Genomic DNA, 12271 nt, shown 5'->3' on the forward strand with positions numbered 1-12271 from the left:
TTTGAAATCTTTAGCCCAGACCCACCACAAATTAATAAAATCAGAATTAACAGAGCCTGGCAAATGTTACATTTATACTTTCTAGGCTCCAAGAAATTGGCACTACTCTCCACCTTATATTTCTGAAGGTAACTATAGATGACTTTCAAACCATATGAGTACATCTCTACGTAAAAACAAGAAGTATAGAACAAGCTCTCCTCTCAGTATTTATGTTCAAGTCTGCTTTGAAAGTTATACTTAAACTGAAAAGAAAAACCTCAAAAAACACTAGCTTGAGCTAGTGTTCAGCAAGTGAATTACAAAGCTAAAAAACTCAACTACCTAAGACACAAATGATTTCATAATGAGTTAGTCATGTTTTCAATATTCTTTTCTAACTAAAATCCAGTTTGCCAACAATCTTTTGTAAGTTTGAGCAAAAACAGTAAGTTGTTATGCAACCTCAATAGCATATAAACATTATTTCCTAGCTGATGTTTACAAAACTATGCACTTCAGTGTTTATGAAAACTTATTGAAACCAAAATGCAGCAGCTCAGTTATACCGATTGCAATTGCAGTCTCCTGTGAATCTCCAGTGATCATTTTGATCGAGACTCCTGAGGCAATAAGTGTTGTGACAGCTTCTTTCACACCAGTTCTAGGAGGATCAATGATTCCTACCAGGCCAAGGAAGGTCAGTTGTCCCAGTTCCGGACCAGAAGCCAAGGCAAGAACTTAGGAAATAACAAAACAAAACAAAAAAACTGGAAAATACTGGTTGCAAAAACACTGAACTTAGCTAATAATAAATCACATAAGGCTATAATGTCATCTGTAGTTACTCCATATTATTTACAATTGAAGCTTATCACATACCAACACATTGTAGTTCAAAGGTTCTAGACATAAGGTTGCTTTTAGGCTATTAAAAATTAAAAGAAACCAGGCATGGCGGTGCACACCTGTAATCCCAGTATTCTGTAGGCAGAGGCAGGGAGATCTCTGTGAGTTCAAGGCCCTCCTGGTCTACAAAGTGAGTCCAGGAAAACCAAGGTTACATAGAGTAACCCTGTCTCGAAAAATCAAAAAACAAACAAACAAAAAACAAAATTAAAAGAAATAATACCAAAGAACTATTACCAGAGAAAACAAACAAGAAAGAATTAAGAACATTCTTTCATAGCAACCACATGCAGCCACCATGCAAAGAAACAAGCTCTTTAAAAAATAAAATTCATTATAAAAGAAAAATATGGTTTTGTCAAGAATTAAAAACCCAAATTTAAGCAAACAGGTCTCTTCAAAGGTAGCTTCTAAGATAGCTTCATCTGAGAAGGCTATATTAATTGTACCCAGCCTGTATGTATACAATTTCATACAAGCTAAACAGTAGAAAGAAAAGTTCATCTATAAAGTGGTATTACGGTCACTAATACCAAAAAGTCTCTTTGCCTTCAAACATTAACAAGCATTTCTTGCTCATAATTTTAGCTCTCTAAGAGCTCATAACTATCATATCATTACATTTAGTTTCTTGTCATCACTGGGTAGCAAGATCAAACAGAATGTCATGCTCATTTTCCAAACATCACTCATCTTATTCTCAGAATTCTGTAACCTCTGGTCATTACCATTATAAATCAAAATGACAATCCTGGAGCAGGGGGATTGTGAGACCAAACACTTACTAACAAGTATCCACAAAGCACACTAAACTTAAGTGTCTCAAAGGGAGCATGCAAGGTCCCAAAAGAGACCAAAGTAGTACTTAATATTATGCAAGCAGCAAACATACATGAAGGATTGAAATATCAAAGTTGAAGGCAAGTCACTTCTATTTAAGTGTGTAGATATACTCTGAAGAAAAAGAGCTACCTGGCAATCCCTGATGCTAAGATAGAGGAAGAAGGCAATTAAAAAGAAAATATGACAAAGAGTATCAATTTATGTGTTAGCTAACCCTAATTTATGTGTTAGCTAACTCCCTAAATGGGAGATCATTTCTGCATACTCCCCAATATAGGGGTGGCACTAGCCCAAACACTATTATTCTGTATTTAGACACTCATTAATACTAATAAAGACCTACTTAAGATATTCTTTAGGTCAAGACTTGATAAAGAATGTTTATACAGAAGTCCTCTGACACAGAACAATTACTATGGTTTGAATATGATATTTCCTATACAATGTTTTCTGAGGTTGTGGAACCTTAAGGATATGGAACTTACCTGGAGGAAATGGGTTACTTTAAGACAGAACTTAAGTTTTTAGAGCTCACCATCCTGGCCTTCTCTACTGCCCTGAGATATAAGGTAGCAACCTCACTCTCCTGTTGATACCATAAGATACTCCTAGCACCATGATGGACAGTTACCTTCAACTACGCATCAAAATAAATTCTTCCTCAGTTAAGTTTCTTCTTATAAGATAGCTGGTCATAATCACAAAAAAAAAAAAAAAAAAAAAAGAAGAAGAAGAAGAAGAAAAAAGGAAAAAAATAGAAAAGAACTAAAATATATTAAAATTTCAGAATTTAGGACCACAGGCATTTTTAAGAAACAACTTTGTAAGAAGAAGCATTACTATATCAGTTAACATTTTAATGTACACATATTAATATTTAATATTTTATTTGTACATTATAGTAATAACAAGGAAAAAAAAGACCTAAAAGATAAAGATCACAGTATTTCCTAAAATTCTATGAAACAACTGTTTTCCTCTAACAATGCTAGTCTAGTCACAATGAATACTATAGCTAACCCATGTACAAAAAAACTCAACAATTGTTCAGCAAAATGTCCCAGCAAATAAAGACACTTGTTATAGACCCTGACAACCTGAGTTTCATTCCTGGAACTTACACAGTAGAAGTAGGAAATTGATTTTTCATGTGCTATCCACTGTGCCACCAATCCCAACCCCCCCCCCACACACACACAAAATAAATAAATCTAACAGAAAGTTGTAGAAGATAGTTATTTAAAATATCTCTATCCTATATTGAGACTACTGCAGATCTATAAAGACCCAAGAGTTCACATTTTGCTCTATTCTTGACTTTCTATTGTTTGAGGGCCAGTTCCCCAACTATTACAAAACACGACACCTCAGAAATCACAATGGTTCTGATGCCTGGAGTAGACAGCTCAGAAGCAAAGTAGGGATTCAGCTCCAATTAAAAGGCCCTTTTTCCCAGAGGGACTATACTCAAAACAGCCTTACCTCTGAGTCCTGCTGAGCCCATCCGTGCCTTCTCTTGTTGGTACAAATCTCTCTGCTGCTGGGTAAGTGCCAACGTCTGTCCTTTGTTGTTGTACATAGTACAATACTTAATCACCTGTTCATAAGCACCCTTCATAAAACAAATTTCCGGTCCGTCCTAAAAAGAGATACATACCAAGTTTACATTCAAATATTCAAATGGTGTATATATAAGCACCCTTCATAAAACAAATTTCTGGTCTGTCCTAAAAGAGATACATACCAAGTTTACATTCAAATGGTATATATATATATATCGTATATGAATCCAAAAAGAGACATCAATCTCTCATGATCCTTAGCAAAGTTATTCTAGTCCAATGCTACAAGTGGCTCTTACTTAATTTAAAGATTATTAACACGTGGGAGTTTGCTGTATGTTCTATAAAAACATCCGTCCTATCACACTTTACACTATAAGCAACACTTTACTAACTGTGAGATCCAGGACATGGTTCTTCACCATGCAGCAGGGAAATGAAAGCAATCTAGTATCAGTCCAAGGGTAATGGTTCAGGCTCTTTATTAATGACTGTGTATCTATATCTATGCCTACCTATGTACGATGCTCTTTAATGCTCACAACAACCTTGTGATTGAGAGAACTAACAGACTTCTTCCATTTATCATAGTAGAAGTAATATTTATCGAGCATGTACAAGGTCCCAAATTCAATCCACAGCACAGGAAAAACAAATACAAAATAATCCCCAGTAGCTTCTAATGAACACCTGCAGTCTCTATTAGACCTTCTCGTTAAGAAGGACTCATTAACAATTTACAATTCTTTCAGCTGTCTTCTTTGGTTCATATCTCTGAGTTTTTAATATACATTTATATTTTGACTCAGTTAACAATTTATGAGCTGTTTACTGTGATGCCAATTTGGTCAGGTATATCTATATTCATTCTCCATGTATCTTTACAATATAACGGAAGTTGTCAGAACTTAGACCACGACTCCTCCATACTGAGCCAAGCACAATAATGAATACAGGGGCTCTCTAACACAATGGCTCTCTGCACCCCTTAACCTGAAAGTCCGATGTGACTTGTTTCATCCTGTAACTCTGGCAAGCACTCTGTCATTTCCAGATGGAAATTTAGGGGCCACAGCAGTTTGCTTCCTCTCCCCCTGGCTGTGACAGTATATGCTCGCTCTCAGCCACCATCCACCAGGATTACCAGCAACGACAGCATGGAGGTATCCAGAGGCATGGACTTCGGGGCAGTGTGTGGGTGTTTATGTGGACTATCCTTACTGATACATCAAATCATACTTCTCTTTCTGTTCAAGGTTTGTCATCCAAAGTTAGTATCTATTTGTTTTTATTTTTACTTAGCTTCATTTATAACTCTCATTTATTCTTCCTAAACTCTCCAACGTGATTGTTCACAGGATAAAAAGAGCAGGCAAGCAGCATTTCTCTCCTTTCACTGGAAACCTGCCGCCTTTAGTCTTCCTTTTTTTCCCCTTTCTAATCTGAGATGGCTAAATTTGGGGCCTGTTGCACTAATGAATCAGGAACTCCCCTTAATCCCAGCCCCAACCCCCAAATCAAAGTCTTCCTTTTCTTTGCCTTAGCCAACAATATCCACCTTTGTATTCCCACACTTCTAAGTTCTCCTTCTTTGGAGGCTTTTCTGCACAGTCTCCCAAGTGCCCAGTGTCACAGCATAAAGCACAAAAGAGCCACAATTCGCCCTAAGCCTTCTTGTGATCATCCTCTCACCTTACCTCTTTACAGGGCACTTCCTCCTACTCCAAGCACCTCAGGAGGATTTACTCATGCTTTTTCCCAAGCATCTCATCACTTTTCAGCCCTATAAGGGAGCATTCTTTCTTGGTTATGGACCTGGTATTTATCCCCTTACACTACCCCCATTTAACATAGTTTTAAGCAACTGCAGAGACCATTTCACTGTAAAACCTAAAAACCTTTCTATTCAGGAAATAGTTCTAGCATTATCTAACAAAATTTCATTTCTTTCTTGTTTTTTTTCCCTTTGGTTTTGTCTAGCTTTTTTTTTTTTTTTTTTTTGCTGTTGTTTGTTTGTTTGTTTGTTTTTCTAGAGACAGATTTTACGTTTAGCTCTTGGCTGTATTGGAACTTGATATACACAGACCAAGTGGGCCCTGAACACACAAGAGATCTGCATGCCTCTCTGCCTGAGTGTTGAGATTAAAGGCATGAGCAGCATAACTGGCACAATCATACTTGCTGTCTGCTCTATGCTATTCCCACTGCTACATGTGTCATCAATCTCCAAAACTTCATTACCTAATCTTCTAAGCTCCTCCACTGGCTACTTCTCACTTTCTACTCTACTTCTGACAGTTATCAATTAGCACTTCTCCTTAAGCATTTTACCATCCCTTCTCATAGCCTTTAGGGATTTCCTTCAACATCTGGCACTACCTTTGTTCACTTGCTCTGAGCCTATGTCTGCTAGTTCAGTCTTTATCCTTATACTAAACACTTGCCCAGTTGCCAGAAGCCCTACCTATCCATTTGGGCTCACAACTAAAGAACTAGCAGCTCGCTGGGCACTGATAACACTAATTAGCTAGTGGAGCAAGGAAAGGCCAAAAGTAGGGAAGCTTGGTCCTTACTATTGAAAGACCTGGGAGCTGTTCCAGCACTCTCCAATATTCTTAGAGGCAGCCTTCACACACTCAAAGAGACCAGTAAAAATAGGGCCTAGAGGCTTGTTCTTTATGATGACTTTCCCTCAGTCAGCTTTTGGCATTAAGCCTGCCAGCACTCCACTCCTATCCTCTGGTCAGACCTCCTATAAAACAATACTAACAGTATTAACGAAAGAAGCAGAAAAGGCATTTGGAGAGGAAGGGTTTCTACTGGTTCCTTCACTGACACTCAACCTCCCCTCCCATTCTTTTTCTGTATTACTACCTGCTGTTAGAAGTACTTATGAGTTTTTATCTTTTATTCTGAGATTTAAAAAAAAATAAGTATTTATACTGTCATATTCAAAAGACTTCTCTAAAAACAGACTAATTGAGCCATTCTAGTTATTTTTAAATTAGCAAGTCTGCCCAATCTGTCAGGCTGACCTCCCCCCATATACACTGAATGGCATTTGTGTGACCATTTCACTGTAAAACCTAAAAACCTTTAGGTTAACCTCTGTTAATTCCACTAATTGCTTTTATCTTGCAGGAGTCTTCAGCTGGGAAAGTGAAAAGAATCCCACAATTAGTGTGGTTTTACTTACTCTAAGGCTAAGACATTCCTTCAGTGAAGAGCAGCTCAAGATAAAATCATAATTATAATTATAATGAACTATCACTGAGAAGAAAATCATATCAAGAAAACTGGATGTCAAAAGTTCTTAATACCTAAGACCCACTAAAGCTGTCAGCTCAGAACCAAAACTAAATATTTCAATACACAAATTCTATAAAGAAGAGTGTCATAAAGACTTAAGTACTGTTGATTGTTCTACTCTAAACCAGTGGTTCTCAACCCTTTCATACAGTTCCTCATGTTGTGGTAACCCCTAACCATAAAATTATTTTCCTTGCTACTTCATAACTGTCATTTTGCTACTGTTATGAACCATAATGTAAACAGCTGAAATGCAGAATATCAAATATGTAGGATATTAATATGCAGCTATTACAGGGGTCATGACTCACAGGTTGAGAACCATTGCTCTAAGACAACAGGACCAATTATATCCAGCAACTGGTTAGACCTAATGGTAAATTAAAAAATAAAATTGTCACCTAAGCTGAATTAGATGTGTTCTTTTATGACTTTGAAGTGCATAGGAGATAGAGCCTCACCCTATAGCCCAGGCTAGCCTTGATCTCATTGTGTAGCTGACTACAAACTTCTAGCAATCCTGCTTCAGCCTCCTAAATGCTAGAATTATGTATAAAAATGTTTAAAGAGCAAGATACCTGCTGTGTTCGGTGTATACACTTAACAGCCATCCACTTTTGCTCAGAACTAAAAGGGTATTCAGCTTTTCTGATATAGTCTTGTTGTAGTCCATCAAGTCCCATCTGTAAGAACAAAATCAAATAAAATAATTCTAACCAGCATGTGTTTATTTTTCCCTTTAACAAACAATGTAAATCATAACTTGAACATGTTGAGTTAAGAGAGCTGCTTTTCCAAGTATTGGTGAAAGAATAGCAATGCTCTATCTATGAGGACTGCATCTGCCTGAAGAGCACCATTGAATTTCAACATCCAAGTTGGCTATATAGACAGAATACTAGACTGTATGTACACAAAGCCTTCATCTCTACCAGTTCAAATTCTGGAAGAAAACAACATACACATAAATAAAAGTGCCTGACCAACATTGAAGATGAACTTTTCCAATCAAGAAAAATCTCATATTTAACCCTTACTAGCAACTGGGATGCTTCCTGTCTGTTGCTATTATCTTTATCCTAAGCCTTTATAGTCCACTGTTGTATAACAGTTTCTATCAGTTTCAAACATTCCATCCTGCAAGGAAGATAAGCAAAACAAAATTGTTTCAGGAAGTTCCTGACCAGATTCACTAAACCCGGTTCACTAAGCTCCTCCCTCCCTAACTAAGCAATGAAGACTGCTGAGAGCCACTCTCAGACAAGCCAAGCTGCAAAGAGGACTGGGACAACTTAGTCTCCTAGAGAAGCAGAAAGCAACTGAGGTGCCTAGAAGAGGTTTAGATCAGTCACTTGGGAAGGACACTCTACAGCCTGTTGAACTGCCTTCCAGGCTGTAAAGGATGCTCCAGATTTCCCACTTTTGCTGGGGGTGGACCTTGGTGATGCAGCTGACTTTGGGTTACTTCTGCTTCTATACGTAACTCCTCTCCCATATTCCTGTAAGTAACCCAATAAAACTCATTGGTTCACCAAGCTGGACTTCGGTAGGGTCTATAGTTTGGTCTGCCGTGGGTTCCCTATAGCACATGCGTGCATAGGTGCATGGGTACATGGGTGTCTTTCTCTCTGCATGTCTCTGTGTGTGCACAGGCACATGCACACATACACACAAGGAAGGGAGGGAAAAGGGAGGGACAGAGGGAGAGGGAGGAGACTGTTGTTTCTCCCTAGGTCTTAGAAACTTTGTTACACAACACCTAACACTCTATAAATCGTAACTCCTAATGTCATATAGTTGTTCTCACTCCCAATCCTTTGATCCCTTTGCCTCTTATTCCAAATATTCAAATGTATTTTAGAACTATTAAAATGTCCATGTTATTAGCTTCTATTTTCTTCAGAAATGCGTTCAGAGTTCTCTTGGCATTCATATTCCCACCAAATACAACCTAATTAACAATTTCCCTTGTTAACCAACACCCTTCATTCCTTCCGTTAGCCAGATGATTAGTCTTGACCCATTCACTCATACCTATTTATCCCCTTGTGCTTTCATTCTAGCTCCTTCCTAGCTATGCTCACTAAGCCCTTTCTGTCCTTTAAAGTCAAGCCTCCAGCTTGAGCCTGCTCTGCCTTTTCTTTGTTAAAAAGATGTCAATATTAATGCCTCGAGGAAGTAGCTAGTAGCTTGTTAAACAGAAACACAGGAAATAACTGATACCCAATTCATGTTTTTATTATTCTTATAAATGCTGTACATGTTTTTTTACTTATAAGGCCAGATGACAGAGAAATGCACCTTTGTATAGAACCAGCATATATCTTCTGAATCTGCTGGGCAATGGCTTATTTCAGGGTTAGACTGCTTGTCTCCCCTATGGAAGGTTGTGAGTCCAATCTGTTGTTTACATTACAATGAACAGGAGAGTGACTAAGTAAACCTGAGGATCATCTTGCTGTAGGAATTTGCAACTATCTGCTGACTCTTGTTCCTTTATTCAATTGCAATGTTTTCTCAAACTATTCTTAAAAGTGGGAAAGGTTATTTTTCTTATGTAAATAGCAGGTTTCTCACTGAAATAAATGTAAATTTAGGATATGAGCTCAATCTGAACAGGTTCCAGGAATAATACTTCCTCTCTCCCAAACACAGATTTTACTAACACTGACTTTGGGAAGTGGACAGAAGGAAGGAAAGATCAAAAGGAGAAAAGCCGACTTCTTGTTACTACATTAAGATACATGATGTCACTAGAAAATCTTATCTTTTACTAATGTAAATATCCAAAAGTGTTTCAGAATATTATCTTTTACTCATCTGCAAGTATTTAACAGCAACTACACAAACTTATAAAGCTTTTCACATAGAGATCTCAAATTAAAACACATCCATCACTGGGCACTATTTCCTACCATGCAGTGAGGAGTAATTTATACTGAAATGGTTCTATTCTGTATATTTAACTGACCCCCAATACAGTTAAAAATAATGGAAAAAACAAGTCTTGCCGTATACCTAAAAGCACAGTAAGGATGAATCTGGAAGGCCTTACATTCTGCTGGCAGAATAATATCCCACATGCCAAAAATACATACCTTCATTGCAAGAGCAATTAAGGCTCCTTCAGTTGGCTTTCCCATCAGAGTGTTGTTCCTAATTACAGCATCATTGCACACACAGCCCGCCTAAAAGAAATGTACATGAACTATAAACCCATCACTCTGGCTTAAGTCATTATGAAACAAGTTAGCAGTTTGGGCAATGTAATTTTACCTCAACAATTCTGCTAACAGCTGGGTTATAGAATCCGTGAACAACATCACCATCAACAATGACTTCACCAAACTGATTATAGCCAACTCCAGTAACCTGAGAAACATGAAGTCAGATTAATGACACAAACAGTACAATAATGAGACTTAACTGCAGCCAAACAACACCCTGAGCTATATTCATGTCATTTGCTAGTCATGCTTTGGGAATACAAATGCTTGGAGACACAAATGTTTAACAATAAAACATATCTAAAACTAACAATTTAATGTTAGAGGAACAGAAATTCTATTTAGGATACTAATTAAGCTAAAATGATATTTTTGTCTACTTAATAATACATCACATATAGACAAGAAAACAATGAAAAATCTCTCACATAAGTGAACTTAACTTCATATAACAGTGTACTACAGCTTGCAAAAACCCTAAAAGCCACAATTACCACATGCCTCTCACACAGACCCAAGTACGGGTAACAGCTGGAACCTGGTTTCCAGGCAGTCTTAAACAGAGTGAAAGGCTCACCCTGGAGTTAACAGACTGCTCTGACAGCACAGTATATGGTCATCCTAAAAACCATACAAGCAACACACCCAGCAACCCAAGTGGCTAGAATCTAGCCAAACAGCAATCACAATGAAAATACTAAAGTTAAGAGGGGGAAAAACAAGAAATCATTTAATGTTTAACATACAGTGCTGGACTCTGAAGAGGCACTAATATCTTGTCTGCCATACATTCAAGCACAGGTACCTCCAACTGCACTTCGCAAAGAGCAGCACATAACAGCATCAGGTTTCCTCGAGCAAGCCTAACAACCTAGATTCAACAACCCCACTTTAATATTCAAAGTCACTAATTCAATAAGATTCTATAATCTCACTTTAAGGACTATGGAAAACAGACCTAAACAAACCCAAGCATAAACTTCTGTCGATTTTTCTAATGTTCGTTTTCTTTGATGAACTATCTGTAAATTTTAAAAATTCTGTGCCCTTCATAACTACAAAGACTGTTCTAATCAGAGAGTCTGCAAAGACTGAGAGGGCATACAATCTAGCCTTCTTCCAGCATCTAAAAGAAGTATAGTAGAGACTGTCAATATGTAAGTTTATGTAGTTAATCATTTATTGATTGATTCAAGTGCTTAGTATGTCGTGGGTACCGCTGGGGTGGTCAACATAGCTCCTGCTCTTAACAACTCATCACTTAATAGAAAAGAGGAAAGAAATTTTTGGCTGGGATAAAGACTGGAATGCAAAGAAAACATGGAGCATAGGGCCAAGTGCTCAATGCTCAGCAAGACTTTCCTGAAGAGGTGGGAGAATCAAAGCCAAAGATCAAGAGGCGCTTGGCTATTTTACACAGTGGGCAGGCAACGAGGGTCACAGGGTAAATTCTGTCCCACAGAACCATGAAGCTAGCATGTTTCCTGTATCACTGACTAGGGGGGATAGCTAAGGCTGGAGGAGGAAGTAAGGGGCAGCACAGCACCTTAAGATCCACAGTTCAGGATCCACAGCACAGCGGAAAAAAACGGAATAACTTAGGGGTGACATGCTCAATGCATCTCTACAAAAGGCTCTCCAAGCTGGAGGGGACGGGAACTCCACAAGGAGAGCAAAAGAACAAGATAATCTGAACACAGGGAACTTCCCAGAAAATCATACTCTAACCAAGGACTATTCGTGGAGATGACCTGGAACCCCTGCACAGGTGTAGCCCATGGCAGTTCAGTGTCCAAGTGGGTTACATAGTAATGGGAAGAGGGACTGCCTCTGACATAATCTGATTGGCCTGCTCGTTGATCACTTCCCCCTGAGGGGGGAGCAGCCTTACCAGGCCACAGTATAGGACAATGCAGCCACTTTTGATGAGAACTGATAGACTAAGATCAGAAAGAAGAGGAGAACCTCCCCTATCAGTGGACTTGGGGAGTGGCATGCATGCAGAAAGGGGAGGGAGGGTGGGATCGGGAGGGGAGGAGGGAGGGGCTTATGGGGGGATACAAAATGAATAAAGTGTAATTAATAAAAAAATAAAAAATAAAAAAAAAGGCTCTCCAAGTACAGAGTGTGGGAACCAAAATAAATGCAAAAAAACTAGTCGAAAGGATGTATCAAAATACCAGGTGAGAGAAATGTAACATGGCCTAGAGAAACTAGCTATAAAAAGATAGGCAGGTCACTTAGTAGGTCAAGACTGGCAGGACTTGGTGATGAGCAGATGAGGGAGGGATTTAAAGAAATGCCAAGGGATCCAAGCTTCTATATTGCACACACAACATGAAACGCGTGATGAGATCACACGTGAAGAAAAGAGATTTTGGAGATAAAGCATTGGAATTGTTGAGCATTTTAAACACGAAGTTTATTAACAAGAGAAGACTA

At 38.3% G+C, this 12271-nt stretch overlaps 1 protein-coding gene across 5 annotated transcripts in view; it reads right to left on the reverse strand.

The window, feature by feature from the left end:
• Positions 1-12271, reverse strand: part of Atp2c1 (ATPase secretory pathway Ca2+ transporting 1) — a 106556-nt gene that overhangs the window by 34559 nt on the left and 59726 nt on the right. For all 5 annotated transcript variants that reach the window (XM_055629474.1, XM_055629478.1, XM_055629475.1 and 2 more), the window contains 5 exons: positions 9879-9974; positions 9701-9790; positions 7181-7285; positions 3214-3370; positions 549-719 (listed from right to left, as the gene is read on the reverse strand). In XM_055629474.1, coding sequence (XP_055485449.1) covers positions 549-719; positions 3214-3370; positions 7181-7285; positions 9701-9790; positions 9879-9974 — 619 coding nt within the window. The remainder of the gene's footprint in view (positions 1-548; positions 720-3213; positions 3371-7180; positions 7286-9700; positions 9791-9878; positions 9975-12271) is intronic.

Source organism: Psammomys obesus, unplaced genomic scaffold (assembly GCF_907164565.1).
Source record: "Psammomys obesus unplaced genomic scaffold, mPsaObe1.curated_primary_1811, whole genome shotgun sequence".
In the NCBI taxonomy this organism is placed as follows: Eukaryota; Metazoa; Chordata; class Mammalia; order Rodentia; family Muridae; genus Psammomys; species Psammomys obesus.